General features: G+C 39.5%; 1 protein-coding gene across 3 annotated transcripts in view; it reads right to left on the bottom strand.

Annotated features, from left to right (window-relative positions):
* The window catches only part of CASD1 (CAS1 domain sialic acid O acetyltransferase 1), a 33,258-nt gene extending 18,299 nt beyond the window's left edge, over window positions 1-14,959 (bottom strand). Inside the window, exons 1-5 of one of the 3 annotated variants that reach the window (XM_074900296.1) lie at window positions 14,421-14,959; window positions 5,125-5,221; window positions 4,330-4,450; window positions 2,786-2,830; window positions 469-531 (exon numbers count right to left, since the gene is read on the bottom strand). In XM_074900296.1, the coding sequence (XP_074756397.1) occupies window positions 469-531; window positions 2,786-2,830; window positions 4,330-4,450; window positions 5,125-5,221; window positions 14,421-14,553 (459 nt within the window). In that variant the 5' untranslated portion in view covers window positions 14,554-14,959. Of the gene's footprint in view, window positions 1-468; window positions 532-633; window positions 680-2,785; window positions 2,831-4,329; window positions 4,451-5,124; window positions 5,222-14,420 lie in introns of those variants that run through there. The other 2 variants (XM_074900297.1, XM_074900298.1) reach the window with 2 other exon arrangements.
* Window positions 14,960-25,535: the final 10,576 nt, after the last annotated feature.

Raw genomic sequence — 25,535 nt, 5'->3', positions numbered from 1 at the left:
GTCCCTCAGTTTGGAATGCTCAACATAAATATAAAAACATAGAATATCTCAAGTTGGAAGGGACCCATAAGGATCAAAAATGTTTTGTCACATAAAAGCGGAGCCATCGCAGACACAGAGGAAGTGAAACACCAAATCAGAGAAAAATCCTTTCAGCTCTTAATACAATGAATCAACCTGCTTCTAGGAAGTACAGTTTGCTAGTTTGGTTTGGGGATTTCTTTGGCCCAAGTGAAGCCATCCTTGGGAGACCAGGAGATGCCCAGAAACATATACACTAGTAAACATTCCCCTTTCACTACTTTGATGCCAAATTGCAGATCTCTGGTATGTAACTGACTTAATACGTGTGATATGCTGCCACTGCTGGACTCCTAGCAATTATAGTTGTGTGCATGAAAAAACAAAGAAAGGTAGTAGACCTCAGTCAGTTGCTGTGTTTTCCTAAAATATTTTTTTAAGACAAACCTCAGTCCAAGATTTGATACGTTGCCTCATAGAGCCATTAACTTCTGGATACCACAGGAAATCCTGTAAAATAAATACAGATTTACTCAAGCAGTAGACTAAAAACAAAAATTCAGAAAACAAATCTAATTGCCATCAATTCAACTGTGAAGGAAAAACACTCACCCCAAAGTGAGGTTTCCTTTACAGCTAGCATGAAAAGAGTGACATCTGGCTCTAGCATGGAAAACAGAAAGAAAAGAAAAAAAAAAAATTGAAAAAAAGCCCCAACCCACAAAACTTTGTCCCCATGGAAAAAGAAAAATTTTTCATTCGCAGTTCAGTTGGGATTTCAACAAGAATGTAAATTTTTAGCTTCTGCCAAATTGGATGTTCTCGGGTTTCTAATGTGATTAGGGATAAAACCAAGCTCACATCTATAACTTATTTATTAGAACTTGCTTTTTGCTCAATTTTCCCCCAGTTTTTACCAACAGGTTTTCTTTCTTTCAGAACTTAACATAATTGATGGCATAAAATCATAGTTTTCAAACAAAAAGAAAACCTAACAATTTACTTTACAACTGTTTAATAGTGCCATGGCCATTAAATGCATTTTCTACTGACAATTTTTTAGATGTCAGGAGTAGTGTCCAACCTTCACCTAGAAGGACAGTTTAATCTTTGGCTAGTACTGTTACGTCTCCAGGTAAAGCTGTGACTTTCTACCACCTAGTTACTCCTCAGGTGCAGAACTATTGAAAGGACTATGAATACACATTAAAGTGAAATGGCAGGCAGAAACTATTGTGAGGAAACTTTATAATGCAGAATGCAGAACCACTGCCAGCAGAGAGGAAACCTCTATCTTCCACCTGCACAGACCTGAAGATTTTAGTAGTTCACTTGAGTACTCTCAATTTAATATTTGGCAGGAATCTGTGAGCAATCACGCAGCCCTCTGCAGCGGCTGAAAGATGTAAGGGTCAGTATGATGACTAGAAAGGGCAAAATTAAATTCTCCACTTGTTCCCAGTAATCTTTTCTTTTGTTGGACGAGCATTTTCCACTTCAGATTATTGGGTCACAGCCATTCTGAATGTGAAAATCCAGCTACTGTGCCAGTAATGTCAACAGCATTACAGCATCAAAACAGGAAGCAGCAGACTGGGTATATATTAACTACCCAGACATCTCCCAAAAGCTAAACCTGCCATCTCAAATCTGGTGGTTAGACATCTACCAAGGCTTAAGGAGTTTTGAAGATGTAGTTCTGTGTCAGGCTACACCAACATAAATCATACTGTATCAGTCCCTTTGTCATGTGTTGTGTTCTGCCCCCTCTTTTCCAGCACTCGGATAACCATAAGATGAGCCACATCAGACCTGACCCAAAAGGAATACTACAAGTTAAGTTTTCAGCTGAATCAACTCCTGAAACAGCCTGCTTCACTGCTGTGCCAGGGCTAGTTACAGCACAAACACAGGAACATACTGTGAAGGGCAACAGAGTGGGACAGCATAGGCTTAAATTGCTACGGGCTCACATCCTAAAATATTATTATGTACCTTAAATCTTAACCATGTACACTAACGGGTACTGAAAACTCACTTGCAGACAACTCAGCAAATACACTGCTGCTTTGCTTTTCGTGAACAGAGAATGAGTTGTCTCCAGGGCATAAACAAATACATGACTAGCAGAATCCCAGTGCTGCTGACAGCTGTCATGGGAAGCAAAGAAAGCTATTGAGGACACCACTTCCATCACCAGGGCAGAGGAGAACAGAGTCCTTCATAAAACCTACCCTTAAGTACTTTGTTTGTTTTCTTTTTTTTTAAATATCCACATTATAATCAACATTGTGGTTATTTCTCCATGCAAAAACAGTGGAAGGCATACTTGTTGGGATAGCACAGACAGCTCAATGACAATTATGACAATTACTACTGCAAGTGAGTTAGCCCCAGATACATATTCTTACAGCAGTGGAAGAGTAAACTTCCTGGCAAAAGCTATTCTTGGGAAGGCCAAATTATAAGATTTGACAAAAAGAAAAATTATACACGCTTCCAGACCTTATGCCCAAAGTTAACATAGAATACAAGTACTCAAAGCCAAAGCCTGTCAAAGAATCTTATTCAAAATATAATATGTTAAGATACACTCTGATACATTTTGTGGAAAATTTATAAAGAATGTTGATGGTCTAAAGCTTCTTTTGACTTTTACAACACTTGTGGAAATTTGAAAAGTTCAGCTATGACTGCAATTTGGATTACATTGTATGAAGTAATATGATTATGGCTTGCAATTCAATGCTAGGTAAAAACTTACCACTTTAATTGAAGCAGATTTATCTTCAAACAGGATATTTCCATGCTGTCAAAAAACCCAAACCAGTAAAACCAAAGTAAGACAAACTTTCAGAAAGAGAAAAAAAATATTGATATTCGTATGTTAATTTGCTCTCACCCAAAGGTTTATCTTCAGTAGAAAGGATTTTTCTTGCATAAACTTGTCAGTATACTCATGCAAAATGTTTATGTTACTTTCATGATAAAACAAGCTGCCTGCATAAAGGGTTATTTTTCCTGGAGAAAACCTATCCAACAAAGTCTGAAATGCTTTCTGTTCACCCTGTTACAAAGGTATCAAATATTTTCCTAAATTTAGCCTCCCCAAATGAAAAAAACCTTGGGCTTTTTTCTCTTTCTTTTCTTATCCTTTCCCCTAGCCTTCCTTTTCATCTGCCCATTTTCTTTGCACAAAACAACCGACGTAGTTTTAATTAAAGAATAAAAGAAAATAATCTCAGGCAGAAATAAAGTCTGGAATGCATTATTAAATTTGCTGAGTAAGACTGTAAGAAATCAGAAAGGAAGCCGTCAGATACTGCATACACAATCCTCCTTTAAAGTATTACTAAATACAATATTAGTTTCAATCCTGGTCCAAAAGTACAAATGTATTTCTCTTCCATAAACTGAGATCTTGATTTCATAAATATTTGACAAAAGATACCTCTCAACTCAAAATCAAGTATAGCACTCAGACAAGGAAAACCAGAGTTACTCAATCAGTCAAACATCTGGTTTTCACAAGTGAAAATGACTGCATGTTGTCTGCTGGACAAGCCACCAGCTTGCACTTCTAAATGACAGAATTACTAAATAATTGACGAATTTGATGTACAGTTGAAAGTTAAATGTGTCTTTTTCCTCACATATGTACATACAACCATGAAGGGATATGCCTAACCAGCATGATCCAGCAATAGGAATGAATTTTCTGTTCAACGAATGATTCAGCTAAATCCTTTCTTACTGCTTTCACCCAGCAAGCTGCAGTCTACATTCTTCACCTCATAAAATTCAGACATCTCTTCAGCAGCAATCAAAAGGAAGGTAAGACCAGAAGATAGTTTTAGTTTCATCTTCAAGTTAGACATGGAAATCTGTCATGGCCCCAAGGATTTTTATGAACAGATTAGATCAGCAATTTAACTGACATTTAAAATGACAAATTAGAAGCCATGAATGACTACTATTTAAAAACAAAAAAAGAAGCAATAATTTTCTCATCAAGAAACCAAATACGAAGCATAAATTGCTACGGGACAAGTCAGCTTCATTAATTTATTCCCAGACTACCGCAAGCCTTCTCTTGAGCTTCCTAGTTCACCTCTGAAGATCCCCACACATCTCATCTGTACTCAAACAATGACCTTGGTCTAATCTTGTTCTCCAAAACACCTTCCTGCGGCTCTTCTTCCTGATGGCTAGGCCTGCAAACAGTATAATTTCTTGCTTTTTTGAAGTTTAAAGAAGAATTATGTGGTAAATTAGAAACAAAAAAATCATCAAACTAAACTATCTCACCTTATTTCCTTCTTCTTTGACTTGAGGATTTATGAGTTTTATAAATGAATAGAACAGCTGTCGAATTCTAGAATCTCCTATAAACACAATATGTTTGTCTATGAGGCAATTTTTTGCTTCACTGTAAAACAAAATAGCAACATTAATGTTACAGGAAATTTATATTTTAGGAAAAAGTATTTAGAAAATCTACAGAGCAATATAGATAAATCTAAGCATTATATCCTGCTCTAAGGAATGGTAAATATTTTTTTAAACATGCTGAATTAATAAAAAGTTTAGTGTAATTTGCATAGAAATTAACTCTCCTGCTAATTTGATTAGGCTAATTTGATTTGAAGGCGGCTTTCCTATTCTGTGGTGCTATAAATACTGGAGTCTCAAAATGGTAATATACAGCATAATTCTAAAAAATAAAGTTCTGTTGCTAGGAGGTGAAAAAAGGTAATTTTATTTGGGATTTTTTTGTACTTAAAAGGTCAGCATTTTCCCTTTCAGCAATCTGAGAGTGATATATGAAGCTATGCAGTCTCTTTTGGCTCTCCGTACCATGTATCAGTACTACTATCACCAACATTTATTTATATTTCTATATATAACTACAACTATGGTAAACACCATAGACACACAGATCACATACAAGGAAGAGACTTCTTTTTAATATTTTAATATCAAAATATTTTAATTTTCATAATGAAAAATTTTTGCATATATTTGAAAGCCCAGCTAATCAGCTATAAAGTGAAAAATAGATGACACTGCAATTACTGCAGTGTAAAACATGAGTTTCCTTACCTATTTTTATATTTATGCATCATACAGCTGTGCGGTTGCCATACTTTTTCTCCAAGAAATCTTCCACTGGACAGAAGATACTCACATGTATCGCCACCTTTAAAATGTTATACTGAGATTATAATTCAGACACATGAGAAAGTTAAAACATAGCCCCATTACTATTAAAAAAAAAAATTGACAATATTTGAAACACAGGAATTGAAACAATCAACAGCAGTAAACAAATTTAAATTACTATAAAAACATCTTGCACAAGTTTCTGCAAAACTGCATTTTCACTTATCATAGCACATTTCTGTGTAAATCATTCCTCTATCCACAAAATGTCAGTGATCCCATTTCTGCTGTCAGAAAGATGTTGTGACCTAGAATAGCGTTTCCACCAAAAGATGCCAATCCACTGTGCTATCTACTATCCAGGATACACTGATAGGAAACTAAAGAATACAAGAGTTCAATATAATAATCTTCTACACAGAATCACCATAGACAGCATCTTGTATAGAACACAAATCTCAACATGAGACTTGTGAGAAAGTCTCTTACATCTCCTTACTTAAGACATAGCGGTCACCTCGGAACAGGTGAAATTACATGCTGGGTTAATATGCAAAACCAAAAACATTTACATGAGAATTACTGATCATTCTGAACTGCAGGTACCTTTTCCAGTCAAGAAGTTTCACACTAATTAGGATTAATCACTTTACAGATGGTGAAGTTTCAGGTCACTTTAAGTTCATATAAATAAAATGTCTCAGTTATGAAATCAGTGACTGTTATCTTCCAGCAAACTCCATGTCAGATTCTGCTCCCTTGTAACTGAATAGAACTGAACACCTTTCACTGCAATAGAAGTTGCCCTCCAACATTTTTGTCATACTTGGCATTTCAGAGCACTGACAAACAGGGAATCAGTGGTGAATGGAATGGCAGGTACCTGTGCTAGCTTGTGCAGAAACAATATACCACAGCCTGTAGTTAACACTTTCTGTGAAACTTTGACTTCATTAAACTCAATGGAGAAGTGCTCTTTTACTCCATCAAAACTTCCACTAATTCTAAAGAATAGAGTGATTTCTACCCACTTCTTCTCAGGGCTGCTGGGAGCCACACATTATGAGATAGACTTTCTGCTCCAATTATTATGAGAAAATCTGAAGCTTTATCTAGAACTGCAAATGAGACAAGGTGAAGAGGAAAAAGTGCAAGCAGAGTGAGGTCTGAGGTCTGGAGGAATGGGAATCTACAAAGCACAGCTAATGTCTACTGAGACCCAAGCTCACAGTCCTCAAAGACCAGTACTACAGCAAAGCTTTTAGCAAAAAGAGACAGAGCCGTGGTATCACTTCTCTTATGCTTAAACAAAGAATTCCACAAGACCACATTACAATCAATTAAAAAAAAGTTTTTTAAAAAAAGGTATACCAGATAAAGAAAGACTTTCTACGTAATACTCTGATAAGAAAACATATCCTAATTTACAGTCCTAAAATCACAGTGAAAGCTAATTAATTCTTATATGCACTGAATCAACTCTGAGCTTGTTTGCTTCCTTTTGGGGTTTTTTGAGTTGGACATAGGTGTCCTGGTTCATCTAGGATAGGGCTAAGAAAGAGAGGGGGAAGGGATCTCCAGGCGGGTTATTCATACCATGCTGAAGTCAGGTCCAGGTGGGGAGCACGGGAACTTTTTCCTTTGTGGCTTTGGTGATGGAAAGCACGTGAGCGAGCTGTCTGTAACCACTGCGGTATTTCTCTGTATATCTTTTGTCTTGTTTACTGTTATTGCTGTTTATTGTTGTTATCATTGCTACTGTTGTTGTTCAGATTGCTTATCACACTGTTGTATTAAATTTCTTCTTATTTTAACCCGGGGTTTGTGCCTCACTGCCAGCCCTACCAGCTGAGGGTGGGGGAGGGGCAACAGCAACGTGGTCTCCGGTCCTGGCAGGGCTTAAACCACCACAATAGGATAATTGGGAAAGTTACTTATTTCCATAATTTCCCAATAGTGGGAAGAATGACAAAAGTATCTATTTTCAAACAATTTTTCTATAAATATTTTAGACCTATGGGTAGCAAACTTTAGAGAACGTTAATAATTACTTGGATGATGGAAACATAGCTGTACTTCCAACAAATATGGAACGAGGATCTTTATAATCCTGCATGATCACAGATCTTTCCAGATAACTCTTGCATTAACATTGTCAGTGATGTTCCTACTCTAGTTTATGAGCTGATACTCAGCTGCCTGCTCCTTCACAATCCACCCAGAAAAACAAAAGGTAACGTTACAAAAAGTATTAAACAGAACACATATTTAAAGTACAGTTGACACCCAAAACTATTAGATCTCTCTTGCTTCAGAACTCTAGCTCTCTCCTAATCAGGATGCATGAAGAACATTTCAGATACAGAAATACAGACAATGCAGCTCATGTATCCTGTTTCTTGAAAGAGTATTAGCTTGGAGAAAGGAAGAAGTGGCAATTGAAGTCATCTTCTATCCCTACCTTCCTCCCTGAAACTCCGCCCATCCGTTTTCATGAAAATCAGAAAAAAACAACATAAACCGGACTGTATTATAACGTGTTACTCCTTGGCTCATTTATCCAACCAAACCCAACAGCAATAACACAATCAAGTAGCATTATTTACGATGACCTATGGCTCCTCATTCCTTCATTTCAAAATGCAACCAGACTTATTTTGTCTCCTGGAACTTCCATTACTTACTACTGCTATTGCATCATGACTTCTAAATAACATGAAGAATTATACAGTCTTGAAAAAGGTCTGGATAAACATCTCAAATTCCTGGGTTTGAGTTGGTTCTCTGTGAGCAACCCACTTGACATACTCCTAACATGTAAGATAAACTGACTTTATTAACATTCATTCTTCACTCCCTATCTCTCAGCTTTGGGAGCTCTTGGTCAGGCAGATTTTGATGCATAGAAGAAAAATGTGTTAAAAATTTAAATAAAATATATACATATGGTGATAAGCTCCTATTTTTTTATCATCAATAAGAGTCTATTAATCACCCCAGGGTAGTTAAGGAATTTCTTCAGACTGACCAGTAACCTCTCAAGCAAATCCCTGAGATACCACAAATCAAATCAACACTTCCATCCTAATTGCGATGCACGTGCACTGTGTCAAACTGATTAATTACTGCACAGCAGCAATGGGATGTGGCAAATGGCCAGATGCAGAGAGCCACATGCTTCTCAACATTTAAAGGAGCTCTCATGAAAGTATGCTGAGACGACAGAAGTAGGCTGAACTCAGGAGGTTTCCAGAAAGGTAGTCTCTGTACCTCTCCTATTTTTCAACTGGCACGGGTCACTCCAGGTCAGCAATATCATATTTTTTTTCCAGCCTGTACCTGTTTCATTATTCAGTACAGTACTATTTCTGAACAGATTAAAGATCCTCCAGAAGTAGTTTATCAAAGCCTTTCTGCTCCTCTTTCAATCACTGCTACTTAAAAGACAGCTGCTGATCCTGCTGCCAAAACTTCTGCAGAAGTAGCTCAGATCAGAGCAGATGACATGGAAAGCTGAATCTTCACCTACTTTTAAAATATACTGGCATAGCTCAGATTTGCGGGACAGACATTTTTCTAGTAGAAAACAAATTCAGAATGACCACAGTTTCAGTTTTTCTTAAGTGTTTCAAATAAAATCCTGTTTCTATACTTCAGCTTTCAAGTAACATAATTTCCTTGCTTCCCAAATATACACACTTATGTAAACTGTCATTTTGACCAAGCTGCATAAAACTGTCACAAATAATAAAAAACATTATCAAACTCACATTGCTTGTGATCAGATTATGAGAATAGATGACTTACAGTTATTACAGCTACTGCTACAAAGCCCTCCGTTTCACAGATGATGAAATGTAGGAGATACATCAGAGTGATGTTAAGAGTGAACTACGTAAAACAAAATCAACCATTAACTAGACTCCCTCTGAAATTCAGGGACTTTTATTGAGGAAGATGAGTAAGAAAATAAGGACAGTTATTCAAGGTCAGACCAGTGGTCAGTCTACCCTGGTATTCTGCCTTCAACAGGGGCCATAAGCTCATGAATAAGAAGAGGACAAGTAAACATTATGTTCTTGTCTAATATTCTTCCAACTGTGTTCAGTTCAGGGACTTCCTGAGCTGGACATGGTTTCCACATATTTTGCAGAACCTTCCACAGATTTCCTTCTGACAAAGTCATGCAATTTTCTCTTCAACTTTTTAGCATCCACAGCATCCTTCTACAAGAGTTTTTCATACCCACTGCTGCTGTTTAAAGAATCACCTGCCTTTATGCTAAACACAGTTTCTACTAGATTCACTCCGCACTCCCAAGTTCTTCCATAGAAAGAGACAGTTCATACTCAAGTCTATCACGATTTGTAGATCACTATCAACACTTCCCCAATGAAGTTTTCAAGACTGAAGAATCTTAGTTCACTAAATCTTTATAGGAGAGCATGTTCCATATCTTGAGTTCATGACTCAAGCTCGGTAGCTCTGCTCTCCATGCACTCCCATCATAAGTACACACAAATAAAAACAATCCTCCATCTTACAGTATATTTACTGAAACAACAGTCCAAACACCACACATTGTATACATTTTAAACATAGAGATAATATTTTGGGCCAAGAAGTTATGCCTTCTCTACCAACTCCAGATACTGAATATCCCCAAGCAATATTAGAAAGCTCCTGAAACTCATTAGGAGCATTACTGATGTCTGATGTCTTTCTTTAAACATAATAGTTAAAGTTTTGTGGGGAAGATGAGAGAGGAGAATAAAACAAGACTGAAATAGCAACCAAGATAGTAAACTGGAGGTCACAGACAAGACAGTGCCTCCAGAAATGCCAAAATCTTACTCAGATGAAATACAAAGCAGCCAAAGAACCACTCTCATTTTAATATACCACACCTTCCTCTTAACCATTAATAAGATCTTAAAAACAAAACTGAGGAGCCAAACCCAAAACCTGAGATAAAGAAACCTAAGTGCCATTCTATACACAAAACACAGACTATTCTTTTTAAGCTCTTCCTCTGTGCTTTGCATAAATTATTCTTTTAACATACTTTTATTTTCATCAAATGTTGCACTTACTCTATAGTATACAAAGAGTATAAGTTATCTGAATTTTATTATGCCCATTATTCTAATTTAACATTCCTCAAAATCATGTTTTTTCCACTGAAATTATGAAATCTCTGAGTCTTCCAGAGTCTGCCAGAACAGACTATGTTTCACAATGCTTTCTCTAAAAGGCACACTCTCTATTTTGAAGAAATGGAAATTCAGTTATTTTTTATTATTCAAAACAAAATTGTAGTTTTATACAAGATTTATCAGTGCTGATTTTAATAATGCGAAATTTTAAATAAAAACTTATTTCCAACAAGGTTTAGGACTGTATCTTTGAAACATGATAAAAATGCACAGCACTAACTTCACTGGATAGTATATAAGCATGTAGTCCACTTAACTCTTCACGGAAGCTGTATGCAAGTTAAAGACAGTCCTTAACTTCTCTTAATTCACTTCTAAGTTTTGCAAAAAATGTAGCCAACCCCTAAACATAATAATTTCCCTGAACATGAATTTGACCTTCCACAACCTCAGTTCAGCTTTTTTTCAAACAAGTAACTTTTATACAAGCAAGTTTTCGTGGAAGGTGCAGTAGGCTGTTCCTACCTATAGTATGTATTTGCATGACTAAGGCCAAAATTAGCTGAAACCTTTACATGTAAAGACAATCAGATAAAACAGAGTTCTAACTAAAGTCTCAATCATCCAAAAGCTCCCACACAAAGCCAAGACAAAAACAACCACTTTATAAAACATATGCGTATTCTTAACTTTAATTGATGCCTTTCGAAGTTTTCAATATTGCAATGGGAGAAGAAAAAAACAGATGACAATTTGCACAACGTGGGTTTCTAAATTGAGTGAGATAAACTAGGCTACCAAAAACTTAAAAGCATCCAACTGCCACTCATTTGAAATCTTAAAAGTACAGACACACTGAAAACACAGAATATCTATATATTAATACTTTCATGCTTACCCAGGAATAGTGAGAAAAAGGAAAAGGTATGAAAAAAGCAGCCTTTAAGTGCCTTTATCACTTTTAGAATGTCTACCTCAAAACAAACAAAGTTTTAAAACTACCAAGGATGCTTTGCATACCCATGGTTGTCCCACAGAAAGAAGGATTCACTGACAAACCTTCTTCCTATGTAACATTCTCTGTCTGGTTATATAAAATTTTTGTGGCTTTTTCCTTCTAGATGAATTGTCCAAATTAAAAACTGCAGTAGTCTCTACTGCAGCTGTCTCCATGTTTCAACACTGTCAATGTGCTTCTGTGGCGTAAGTCTGATTTTATAAATAATGGAGGACATGAAATAACAAAGTGTTTTGACTTAACACATAATTTTTCTTCAAAGACAACTCTGGTCTGTCTTTGACACCTTTTGCATTCCCTACAGGACATCAGGATCTTGTATGCATCATCAGGCATGTCTAACTCAATGAGACTGAAATTAGGGATGTGATTCATGTTCTCCATTATACAAGCAGGTGCTGTTTCAACTAATGCAAACTTTAGGTCATCAGTTTCTTCAAATAGTAAAGATCTAAAGACTTTTGGTGGGGTACGGTGGAGGTGACAACCTCCCACAAAACAGATTTCACCACTTTTTGTTCATATGTACCTCTCCATTTCCTCTGTACTCCTGGACATCTGTGAAAGAGAGAGAGTATCCACATGGGTGGCTAATTCATTGCTAAATTTCTTGTTTGCCCCACTGTGGCAGACCATATGTTTACATGAAAGAGATGGTCTTGCCTGCTCTCCTCTTCCTGCAGCAGCTAACAGCAGATGTTCAAAGTATAAAAGAACAACAAACAGAGCAATCCCTTCCCTGGCATGGACTGGCTTTCACAGCCCAGCAACTTTGAGCAAAAAGTGCAGCATGTTTGCAGCCCCACCTCATCCAGCCTCTGCAAATCAGGATATCTCCTGAAATAAAATCTTAGCAACATGTTCCAAAATGTCCTCTGTGGAAAAAATAAAGTGCTTTCTTCTTATAATTGTAAATGTATTGCCTGCTAATTTCATTTTTCAGTTAATAATTTTTGTGTTATGACACAAGCACAATGGATTTACCTTCCCCCAATAATTCATAATATTTGAGGACATCACCAAGTCACTAATTCTCTGTCCAGGCTACAGAATTTCAAGCTATTTCATTATTTCTTGTACAGAAGCTGTTTTATTCTTCTGCCATTTGTACTGCTCTTTCTACATATTTTCCAAGCCTTACTATGCCACTACTAAGAGGGGACAACCACCACTACTAAAGAGGGGGTGATCAACATCACTGACAGTAAGCAAGGTGCCAGTTAGCTTTAGCCGAGCAGTACCACAGTAAAATAACCTGGATTTTCATTAATTGACATTTGCTGAATTTCAGATGTATGAGACTACTGAAGGGTTGCAGAATGATCTCTCAAGCACCTCTGTTTTTATCTATTCTGAAAACTTGTCTGCTAGAAATGCTCCACCCTCCTTTTTAAAACCGTCTGTGCCTTTTGAATGTTACTTGCTCAAAGGAGCGCAAACTGGTAACCCTGTATTCACTCTCACTACGTCCTGTTTTTCAAACAGTTACAGGAAAGCCTCTCTCTTATCCTGTAATAGCTTCAAGAAGCTAAAAGCCTTAGGAAAAGCAACTTGTTGAAAGCTTTGTGAATAGCCATACAGACCATACCAACTTACACAAAGGCCTGCAGATTCTCACCATTTTGCGATTTGTGACTCACCCCCCTCATTAATTCTCCCATAGTATATCATATTTATTCATATTCCAGTTTCCTTGTAATCTGCTTGATATGGTAGCCCCTATTTTCTTAGGCCAGACTTGCAATCCCTCTTCAAAAAAGCATCACAATTACCACCCTCCTTCCATTTAGTTTTGCAAGTGATTTGTGCCTTAAGGAACACAGCACACTGGGCAAGTTCAATTACTTCACACTTGAGCTTCTCTAGGATTCAGTAAATGCTTCCGTGTCTCGAAACTTCACTCTATTTAGTTTATCAGATTTACTGACATGCCAGCCAGAGGGTGAATCTAGGGAACTGCACCCATAAAGATCCCTACCCCCTTTCACATTTCCACAATAAACTGCCTCAGCCTTGTCTTCCGCAGACACTGGCAGCAGTCAGAATACGACACCAGCCGTCCTATCATAAACAGAGCCGTGGTGACCTCTCTGTGGATCAACTTTTTGATTTACCCACAAAAACATACTACATTTTTTAGTGTGAATTGGAAACAAGAAAATATTTCCTTTAGCAGTTCCATTAGCGTTTTCGGATCATGCCAAGATTCACTGCCTCAGGGCCAAAACAACCCCAAAGAAAAGGAATCGGCAAAGCTCCCCGCACCCCCGTAACTGACGTGCGCTCCTGTGCAGCTCCCTCACCTTCCCCAGCTCTTGGCTACTGGCTTGTCCACAGCCACTAACAACACGTGGAACCAAACAACTCCTTTCCCTTCATCCACCAAAGAGGCTAGATTTTGTTATGTTTGAGGCAACGGTTCAGGCAGTAAAGGAGCATATACCAAGTCTTATACCAATTAAGATTTTAATCAGTAATTGCCTGGTAGAGGTCGTTAATTATCCTGTGCAGTACAAGTGCCAGGGAAGAAGCCACCCTCTCCCCCTGCAGCTTCACCTGCAGCCGCACAGCCGCTGCGCAGCCCGCAGGCAAGGCCCCGAGAGCCGGGCTGCGCCCAGGCTGAGCGCACCGCGCCGCTCCGCACCGCACCGCCGCAGACTCCGCGGCTCGCACACGCCCGAGCCGCGGGGCCTCCCCCGGCCGGCGGGAAGCCTGCGGCGACCCCCAGGCCGGGCCCCGCCATGGGGCCGCCGGGCCCCGCCATGGTCCGCCGCGCCGCTCCCGCCACCGGGTCCCCGCCGCCGCTGTCCCAGGCTCGCCTCCCGCCACCGCCAGCGACCGTGCCTCGCCGCGCCGCCCCCAGCGCCCCGGCCCGCCGGGGCAGGGCTACGCCTCTCGCCCCCGCCGCCCCTCGGCCCCGCCGCGGCTGCTCCGGGCGGGGGGACCGCCGCCCTCCCTGCCCGGCCGCGGTCCCCGGACTCCGCCGGGACTCCGCCGGGGCTCCGCCTCCCGCTGCCCGCCAGCCGCGGCCCCCCGCCGAGCGCCCGCGGCCGCCCCCTCACCTCGGTAGCGGCGGGAGGCGGCGTGGCAGGCGGTGAGGAGCAGGACGGCGCCCAGCGCCAGCGCCTTGGCGCTCCTCACGCTGAAGTAGTAGTTGATCTCCCGCTTGCCCCCGGTGTAGGCCAGGGCCGCCATCTTGGCTCCTCCATGACAACAGTGTGCGATGGAGCGGGCGGGCGCAGCGGGGCAGCACTGGGTCCCCGCTGGCGGCGAAGGCAGACCCCGCCGGCTGCCGCCGTTCCCACCGGCGCGGCCCAGAGGAGCCCGACGCCCGGCTGCCGGGGCGGAGCCGCCGCCCTCCTCCTGGCGTCGCCGCTTCCTCTCGGCTGCCAGCGGGCGGCCCCAGCGCTCGGCTCCCCGCCCCGCGGCGGGCGGTGGGCTGCGGCGGGTCCCCGCGGACTCGGCCCGAGGCCCGCGGCGGAGGGGGCGGCTGCGAGGCGGGGCCCTCGCCGGGCGGCGGCGCCTAGCTCCTCGCCCGGGGGTCGGTGGAACTGTGCTCCATGAAGGGGTACCTGGGCGAGCGGAGCACCTGAGCCGGTACGTGACTGCTGGCACTGGGCAGCGCTGGCTTTTTGCCAAGTAATGCGATTTTTCAACACTTGGCACTCTTCAGCTGACATGGAAGTGGTCAGCCCAGGCTGGAGGCGTTCACTCCCTCTGAACCCGGATAACACTCTACAAGGAAGCTTGTACAGGAAACCACATTCACAGATTTACAGAAAAATAAATATTAAAAAAAAAAAGAGGAGCGGGTGTTGCGCATGAAATGCTGAAATCTCACGGAGGGGAAATACTGTGCTTCCATGGGAAGTTCATCCAGTAACTGGGGAACTCTCAAGTAGCTGGGTTACCTGAGTTACTTGCCCTGTGGAAGGGCACAGGGCAGCAAATCCGCTCTCCAAGACCTGGCCCTCACCCGAGGCGGTGGTGGGAAGCTACCCGCCTAACCCGCCCGGCCTGCAGTGCTCTCAGGAGACACGTTTCCGCAAAATAAAGTGACCATGTATAAACCATCTAAACCATATCTAAACAAACATAAAACTACAGAAAAGTGTTCCCTATGGATTCTTGTAAGTATGGGAAAGAAACAGCAAGCAGTTCTTAAGCTTCAGGTTCATGATGAGGTATTTACTGTGCTTGACAAATCATAGAACCATAGAATGATAAAATGCCAGGTTGGAAGGGACCTCAGGGATCTTCCCATCAGTTGGAAGGGTCCAACTTTTCTTGGCATAAGTGCGGTCTAGACAAGATCACCCAGCATCTTGTCCGACAATCTTTTAGAAGTGTCCAGTGTTGAGGAATCCACCACTTCCCTGGGGAGATGATTCCAGTGGCTGATTGTTCTCATGGTGAAACATTTTCCTTTTGTGTCCAGTCGGAATCTCCACAGGAGTAAATTGTACCCGTTACCCCTTGTGCTTTCAATGTGACTCCTTGTAAAAAGGGCGTCTCCATCTTCTTTGTAGCCACCCTTTAAATACTGGAACATGGTGATAAGGTCTCCCCTAAGCCTTCTCTTCTCAAAGCTGAAAAAACCCAGTTCTCTCAGCCTTTCCTCATATGGCAGCTTTCCCAGTCCCTTGGTCATTTTTGTGTCCCTTCTCTGGACCCTCTCCAGCCTGCCCACAGATTGTTTGCATAGTGGGGTCCAAAACTGAACACCGTATTCCAGGTGTGGCCTGACAAACGCTGAGTGGAGTGCGATAGTGACTTCTTTATCTCTGCTGGTGATGCCCTTGCTGATGCAACCCAGTGTCCTGTCAGCTTTCTTTGCCATTGCAGCACATTGTTCACTCAGACTGAGCTGGCTGTACACCACAAACACCCAGCTCCTTTTCTACAGAACTGCCCCCCATGTTGTCCCACAAACGGGGTTGTTTACCTGATGTGCAATACACCAGTATACAGACAGAGCAGAGGTGTTTTATTTCTTTCATGTTTGTGCAAAGAGGGGTGCTAGGTGGTAATACCACAAAGCCAGCATGCCACACAGAAGAAATTCAGTGTATTTATACACTTCAAACTATGTGAATACACATTTACTGTAATGACCATTGGTAGTTTCTTATCACTTTGTCCCTCACTGGTTAACTACATGTCTTGTCTCGATTTAAAGTTGCAGTGTCTTTTAATTATTCTGCTCAAACTCAAAGGGTGGAGGGCTGCAAGTCTTTTTGGTCTTAAATTGAGTCAGTGGTTGCGGTCTCCACCTGCCACCTTTACCTTTCCCCCAGTTACCATAGATTTTGCTGATTGTCTACTTCTTTAGCACTTATTCAACTTTCAGCACCTTCTGAGCAGGATGTTCCCTTTTTACCAATCTTGTAGTTTCTCTCCAAGGGTATAATCTTTAGCAGGGCCTGCATCGTTTATACATAGTAACCATGCTCACACAATAAAGCCTGGATTCCCTGTCCTCCTTGGAGGATTTAAATGCAGTGTATCTAATTCTAACTTGAATAGTGTCACTATAACATAAGTGCTTACTCAAACAGAGTTTTACACAAGTAACACCCAGCCAGGTAAATCCCAGTCTGTGCTGCACTCCTGGATTATGTCTTCCCTGGTATAAGACTCTATACTTGTCCCTGTTGAGATATTCTCTCTCAGATCCAGCAGAACTTGTCTCATGAGGATAAGGAAAAAAAAAAAAAAAAAAAAAGCATGGAAAAAGGTTTTTTTAACTGATCAGGTAAATAACAATCATGAATTATCTGGATTTTGAACACAAAAAAATTTGGTTTTCATTTCATCATCTTTCCATTTCCCTGTCATGCAAAAATCACTATTCTGGAAGTTCTGCAAATCATTGAATCTTATTATTCATTTAATAATGTGTGAAAAAATAGTTGGGAAAATAAATAAGAAGTGAAACATTTGAAACAAAACCAGGAAGTCTACACACTCCAAGCAAAGTTTTATTTCCAAATATTATCTGAAAACCAAAAGAACTTAAAGCATTAAGCAGACATAATATACATACAAAATCTGAGTTCTAAGTATTCTTTTGATGTGCACTGTTACTATATATTCAGTGTATATCCCATTTCCACCTGACCGATTTCTTTACTGTCTGTTAACATATAATCTGTATTTTCTTCAATTCTGTCTGTTAATTCATTCACTTTCTCAGCAATGTTTTTAAATAATAAAAACACTTTTCTATTTTGAAGTGTTTAGGTTTATTCTCTCAGGGAAAGAGGGAAAAAAGGTACCAGGTAAACTCCCAAGTCTACAGGTTTGTAGTTACTGGGTTTTTGTTTTTTTTTTTTTTTCTTAAAAAACCCAACAAAACCAAACAAAGAAAAAACCCCACAAACCTTCCCCCAACAACCCAAACAAATGCCCTAAAACCTGGTCATAGTATGGATTCTTTTACTCCATAAATGAAAAATTCCCATTCATGTAATATTTTTTGGTCATGAATCATTCAAAAAGACAATAATTTTCAAAGCCTTCTTACTGTGAACAAACTTTATTTTTTGTTAAAATATTTCTGTTAGTTCTTAGCTTTCTTTGTCCCCATTTCAGATACATTCAAATGACAGCTGCAAGCATTTTACATTTCAAGAAGCGACTTAAACATTTTTTAACAGCTTCTCTAACTGAAAGTATTCACTAGAATATTTTTTGTTGCTTTTTGCACTGTTTGTGCATTAATGATTCTTAACAGTTTTACAAAACGTGTCTTTCCTGCAGTCACAGATACTCTTATTTATTTGTTTTTATAACATTTATTCATGAACAAGTAGGATTTTTCATCCAACCAACAGGTTTACTTCAGCCTGCCTCATTCTGCAATATAACTGTGTTAAGTTTGCTGGCTGTGTTGCAAGTCTGCAAGATGCATTTATGACTCTGAGTGTAGCTCCTCAAAACTTACCCTAATTAATACTGTTATCAAAGCAGTGTAGATGCAGAAAGCACGTAGTTCAACTGGAGCTCCTGGAGTGTTGACTCAGCTTCTCAGTTAGGATGGCTGCAATGCTTGAACAGGGAAAATTAACTTTTTCTCTCAAAATAAAAAAAATAATTAAATTCTCTCCTGCAAGGTAGTTTCTCTGGAGAATTCAAGGGGTCTTCAGTTAAATCAGTTTCTTCCTGCGAAAGAACAGCAGAAATAAATTTAAAAGTTATCAAAACAACCATACTTTTGTTTACAGATATCTCAGAAGATGACAGCATTCAGGAAGAGTAGCTGTCCCACAGCCTCTGGAGGGCTCCTTCAGATCTGCTGCCTGCCACTGGAAGTCCCTGGGCAGTCCCCACTTGTGCTGAAGCACCGACACTGGCTTTCATTAGTGCCTAAGAACTCTGTGTCCAGATTACATCTCCATTATTTTAGGACTGTCCAAACACATGCTGATACTGTTGCAGTTTGAATATCTTAATTAAGACAATACACTTGTGTATATTAAGTATTTACATGGAAGTGAGCAAAGCATCAGCTTTTGCTTCATTGCTCCTCTGGAGACATTGCTTAGGTGTTTGACAAAAGAGATCTCCCTCATTTCAGCCAGAAGCATTTGGCTGAAGTGCCGTGAGTTAGGAAGTGAATTGCATGCATGCAGTTTCACTTCTTATGGATACCTCCTTGACTTTCACAAGGCAATTGAATCTGGTATCATTACATATACCTAATAATTCACACCAAACCCACTATATATAAAAGACCTGGTATAAAAGGCTAATTAAGGATTGCTAAGTGCCCTATGAAATCAACTCCAGAGATGAACTATAATTAGCTAGAAACAGCTCTGTAAAGTGTACGCCTACTTTATTTTCCTGTCTGCTGATAAACTTAGCATGCTGGAAGTAAACCAGAAGACTGCTAGCTCTTCTGATCAGTCAAACTTCAGCTTTTGGTTTGAAAATGCTGAAGTTTTGTGTTGGCTTTCTGCGTGCTCTGCTGGAAGCACCGAAGCCCATCAGCAGGAGGGGAACACCTCGAGCAGGCACAGAGAGAAGACCCAGCGAACAGAAAAGTGGTTCCTTTTGAGAGGCAGAGGAGATGTGACACTACTGTGTGCATGGGATGATGTCTATGAATACTGAGAAGCCACAGGAGGGATTTCACATTTCTATTTTCTACAGATGTAGCCTTGGCTTAACTGAATGTATTATTTTCATAAGAGACTGTGGTGTTATGTATGGCCACTAACGACAGAAGCTAAAAATATTACTATGGTTTTCAGCTGCACTACTGTCGTGGTTTAACCCCAGAGAGCAACTAAGCACTATGCAGCTGCTCACTCAACTCCCCCTGGCTCCCAGTGGAATGAGGAGGAGAACCGGAAAAAAAGTAAAACTCACGGGTTAAGAACAGCTTAATAACTAAAAAAAAAAAAACCAAACAAAAAAACCCAAAATATGATCATAATGAAATAGAATAATAATTGTAATGAAAAGGATTATAACAGAGAGAGGAATAAAGCCCAAGACAAGTGATGCACAATGCAGTTGCTCACCACAGGCTGACTAATGCCCAAGCAGTGACCTGTCCCTCCCATGCAGTTCCCCCCAGTTCATATACTGATCATGACGTCCTGTAGTATGGAATATTCCTTGGGCTAGTTCAGGTCAGCTGTTCTGGCCGTGATCCTTCCCAGCTTCTTGTGCACCTGCTCAGTGTCAGAGCATGGGAAACTGGAAAATCCTTGACTTAGGATAAGCGCTGCTTAGCAATAACAAAAACATCAGTGTTTTATCATTGTTCTCACACTCAATCACACACAGCGCTGTACCAGCTACCAGGAAGAAAACTAACTGTATCCCTGCTGAAATCAGGACGACTACTTCCCCTATGTGTCAGTATAATAAAACAATCAGGAAAGATGGGGTTCATCTCACCTAACTCCACCCACGTATAGTGAACCAATCAATAGCACTTAGGGATATGGTGTAGTTGAGAACGGTCAGTGTTAGGTTAATGGTTGAACTAGGTGATCTTCAAGGTCTTTTCCAACCTAGATGATTCTGGGATTCTGTGATTTTAAACTAATCATCGATCTCCCTCTGTAGAACTGGTGCAAGTAAGGTGTCGGTAATTTACTCATAAATCAGAATAAGGTGGATGATTTACCATCAGGAATGGCAACCCTCTGTTGAATTTAGATAATGAGTTTAAACTGGACAGATGTCATTTACACAAGTATAATTTAGGTGACATAATTGTTCTTTTACTGCTTCCTGACTTTCCTTGGCAGGCTTGGTGTAAATGGAAGAAGAACTTTGTGCCATGGGTCAAACCTGGCATGCACATACGAGCGTGATGATAAGCTTAGTTCACAGTAGATCTCCTCTTGATTTTCCTGTTTTCAGCATTGCAGCCACATGTAGTTTCTGGGGTTAGATCTGCTGTCCTCAGTCAAAGGCACAAGGCAATCCCAAGGACTGTAAGTGTGTAAAAAGAGATAAAGTGACCACTGCAGTATAAAGTCAATTACAGAGAGTCAGTATTTAAACATTCTCATTCAGAGGAATACTAGGGCATTCTCATGTGATATTTTCCCTTTAGAGTTTTTATATGCTTATAGGAGTGGAATTAAAATTTTTCACAAGTATGTAAAGCAAGGAATATAAGCACCAGAGCTGGAAGAAAAATTATTATTTACCTCTAATCCATAAATTTCATAAGGAAAATGTTCGTATGTTCAAAAGAAACATACCGCTTGCTATATACTAACTGGGATATTCTCTACATTGCCTTACAGGTTGTGTTTAATAATTAATCAATAGGATCTGCCATACCCCAAACCATATCACATCTTAATTTTATTTGTGCAGCATTGTCAGATTGCTCTGGTCATATTGTAATTCCAGAAATAAAGCTGCATCTCCAACAGATTCCTGGGCAGAATAATAGTTTCAGTAGTGTGGCTTTTGCTTCAGCAGCTTTTGTGTACTTGCCAAATGACAGCATCAGACATTTTAATGGCTGCGTTTTCAGCATCATAATGGCAATCAATTTTTCCGTAAGCATCAAGTTTCCATGTGGTGTGTGCATGTATGCCATCTCTTGCAAATATTTGATTACACTGATGAAGAGGGAACACAGAGTAAGAAGTTTTTTTCTCAGTGGACTTGTGAGGAGACGGAGGCACAGACTCTGTGTACAGTGCAAACATACAGACACCTTTATTGTTTTTAACACTGAGAATTTATACCATCTTCAAAGCTATGTCAGTAAGCATGAGTTAGGCTGCGTTATAATAATTTGTTGCAGGGTATTATGCATTTGCTGTTCACACGCTCTAGTCTATACATTGATTAGCTAAGCTAAAAGATTACCGTCCGCATCCTGGTTATCAGTCCTTTATAGTTCTTGCAACTCTGCATTTTCTTGTTTACCAGCTGCCAACTTTCTTCAATTGTTCTTTTATTCTTCAGTCAAGGACATCGTTGAGCCGAAATGTCCATTTTCTGCCAAAAAGTTCTCCACAGACTTGTTCAATAAAGCAGTGTACTCTGAGTACACTCAGCCATATAGTGAAACAAATATGCCACCAAATCTGTAAGGTCTTGAAAGTTCTATCACAAATTGCTTCTTTTACAGATTTCTAATTTTATAACAGTTATAAAAATGTTTCCTCAATAATCTGTACTAAAATCAAGCTGATATTAAGTGAAGTAGTTTTGAAATCACATATAGAAAAGCTCTATTTTTGCTTTATCACTAAGAGATAAATACATCTGCAGTTCTATAACATGAGGCTTAATAGTTTTTTCATTTTAGGTTTCTGTGGATCTAAAATAGTGGTGGATTGAAAGGATGGGGACAGGGAAGGAAAGTAGGCAGGTAATGTTAAAATCATTCGTCCTCTTCCATTAAAGACAGTCAAGAGGCTGCACCTTTCTGCTTCATGGCATGTGGCCATCACTGTGCAGCTATGCAGTCTTGAGTCCAAACTGAGACCCTGCATGGCTCAATAATGCAAATCCATTTTTCTTAGTTTTTTATACTCAAAGCTTTGTATTCATAAATGTAATGGGTTAAGAATTTTCAATTTAGTTGAGTTTCTGGGTATGTAAGTACTATTTTTTTTTCTATTTCCCCCCTCTTTTTTCTGGTCTCCTGGTTGAGAAAAAATGGTAGTTACTGTCGCTTCCTTGTCAAACTGAGTTATCGTTTTCTCATTGACACTTCATTTTCATATTGTTCCTCTTCTTGGTTCACCCTTTCTCTCCCAGATGTATCTCTTTAAAATTCAGAGTTCTTTATATTTATGGGGCAGACTTTGGAAGCCTACACAGCCACTGCCCAAGCTGTGTTGAGTTCATGGAGCATTAGAAGCCTTCTCTTCTAGCTGCCAGCAATACAGATACCATCCTGTAATTACTGTGTTCTCTTTAAAACAGAGAGAGAGAGAACATCATTTCCACTTCTATCAGTGTGATATCTAGTAAAAATCATTAACACTAATCATAATCAACATTCTTTGCAGCGTATTAATAGTTCGTCTGATACTGGTCCATTAAAAAATACATAGCCTTGAGTTCGAAAAGTCCTACATCAAAGTCTTGGGCAGCTTATACTTAGTGTGCAGCTAAAAATATTTCCTGCTTCAGCAGTCATCTTTGGCACAGATGTTAGGTAAATGTACTCTGATAAAAAAGCCATGTGCCTGTATGAGTGAGAGTGGATTTTCATTTCTTGATTACCCTGACACGAAGCTGAGAGGCAAGAAAGATCCAGGACAAACTTTACAGAAGATACTAATTAGGGAATACAACAAGTGAACTAAAACAATGTAATAAAAGATTGCATGAAAGAAATACATAGGCAGAGTAGACTTATAAACTTAACAGAAGGGAAAACAACTTATTACTGATTGTTTCTGCATTCTAGCTAAAGAAATGTTAAAAAAATACTAGTAAGTAGTCCAACTGTTAAGGCTAAGTCTTCCCTAAGTCATCTTAAGATTCAGATGGTGAGCCATAGGAGATTAAAAATTCAGTGCATCTTGAAGTGTAAACATCTGAACAAGCGTGAGATTCATCCCAGAGGAGCAGTGCCTGAGCACACATCCCTTCTAGGGGTTATTATCTAATTACTAATATAAAGCTGCATTACTACAAATCAAACAGGAAAATATGTTAAAAAACCAGACTTTTCATCCTGTCTCTAGGCCAACTAGTTCCAGTCTTTAGCCCATTTTTATACTTTGTACTAATGAAACAAATCTGATCTTTTTTTGTGCTCAAATTCCCTGCTGCTTTGTTTCTCTTTCCATGATATAATCTTGAAATAGCTTAGCCCTAAAGATGTAGCTTCTTAATTTATAAGATATTAGAAGTCCTTTTAAAAGCTCTTTAACAGTCTTTTCACACGGCTACTTATCCACTAGCACTATTTCTACTCTAGATGGAATATTTTTGCTATGTGCTTGCACAACACTTACTCTTACAGCTTTGTTCATGACTTGTGCCTGTTGATACTGTTCAGTTTTCAAAACCTGGAGTCTGTAATGGGGTCAGCTGTCAATATAGAGCAAAACACAGCAAGGACAAGAGTAAAGAGAATCAGACAAAACCTAGAAAATTATCAAAAGAACAACAAGAAGAGGCTCACATAATTAGGAAAGTTGGATTTCCTTGCAAAACAGTGTTCACAAGCGTAAAAGCATTATAAGGAAGGAGTGAAATTTTGAGAATTGAAAGTGGGTAAAAAATTGGAACAAGAAAGCAAAGCTTTTCTTTTAGAAAAAAAAGGCAAGAAGTGAAGCAGCTATTGCTACCTGCAATAATGCCTGGAACACTGGGATAGGAAAATAACCCAGTGGATAGGAAAACACTGATATGGGAGACTAAACCCTGTGAGCCTTGAGACCGGACATAGGCAAACTTCAGTGTCACAAAGGATATTTGGCTAAATAAAAAATAAGGACATTGTAAGGATTAATGATGAATGAAGTGACATCTCCTATTGCCTGTAAGAACCTGGAAGAATATTCCACTGGGTTTCAGACCCCAAAACTAACCAACATGTTTTCATTCATGTATGATTGCCACTATTTTTGTGCAGTTTGGGGTTTCAGAACCTCTCCAAAATAGAAAGTAAAATATTAAACATATCAATGTCGATTAGCAAATACTTGACTAGGTAATTTAATGCTGTTGGAGGGAGAATGCACACCAATTCCATCGTCTGACCACTGAGAATACCCCAGCTCTGCAGAGCAACTTTTAAGCTGTTATTCAGCATCCTTCCCTTTATGAACAGTTGCTGTTGCTTATCCAGCAATATTTCAGGCAGTAAAACTTGGTGATTGTAGAAGTGGCACATATTTCACTACAGAATGAGCTATGAACAAGCTATGGAATTTATAACTTAAAAGCAAATATAAAAATGTGAAGGTGTGACTAGTTTATGGGACAAAAGTTAAAATGGAGAAGTCAAAGTAGGAGAAGCTTTATTTGTGAACTTAAAATTGTAATTGACTGTTATGGACACAAGTGAAAAAATACACTTTTTTGAAATTATTAAGTGTCTTGTCAACTCTGATTTTTCCAAGCAAGTGATATTTATACACTTAATTATGTAATGGTCTTTGAGGTATGAAAACCAAGCTGTATTAGAAATTGAAGAAGACAGTTTTTATGAAGGTATCTTGAGAAGGTAATTTCTAACAGAACTTGATATAACTCTGAATCTTTTGAATTATGGTAATTTCCCCAGTTTCTTTAAACCAGTTTGTAATTTGTTGGAACTGAGCATGCTTGACTGTGGTTCAGGGAGGAAAATATCCCTATCTGTTGATTTTGATAGTGAGAGATCAAGCCTTTGGAGGGGGGCTCTTTTCTTACTACTAACAGGGAGACCCTGCCACCTAGTACATTTTCTCCAGTAGGAACAATCTTATTTATTTTTCCATTGTAATTTCTTCCTGGGATTTGCAGGGTGCCGTTGAGTAGTTTTTACTTAGATCCTATATGAAATAGTCAGCTACAATGAAACATTGTATTGTAAGGTTTTTTTCAGTTTGAAAGGTTCTAGGATATAGTAGGATTCAGTGCAGAGTATCTCTGTTACTTGGAACCAATGTTTTCAGGAAGGTAATTTTATTTTAAGACAGAAAATTATTTTTTATTATGAAGATAATTGTGACTAGGGA

Source organism: Athene noctua, chromosome 2 (genome assembly GCF_965140245.1).
Source record: "Athene noctua chromosome 2, bAthNoc1.hap1.1, whole genome shotgun sequence".
Taxonomy (NCBI): Eukaryota; Metazoa; Chordata; class Aves; order Strigiformes; family Strigidae; genus Athene; species Athene noctua.
Note: the sequence above shows the minus strand (reverse complement) of the source record. Positions and strands in the feature narration are given on the sequence as shown.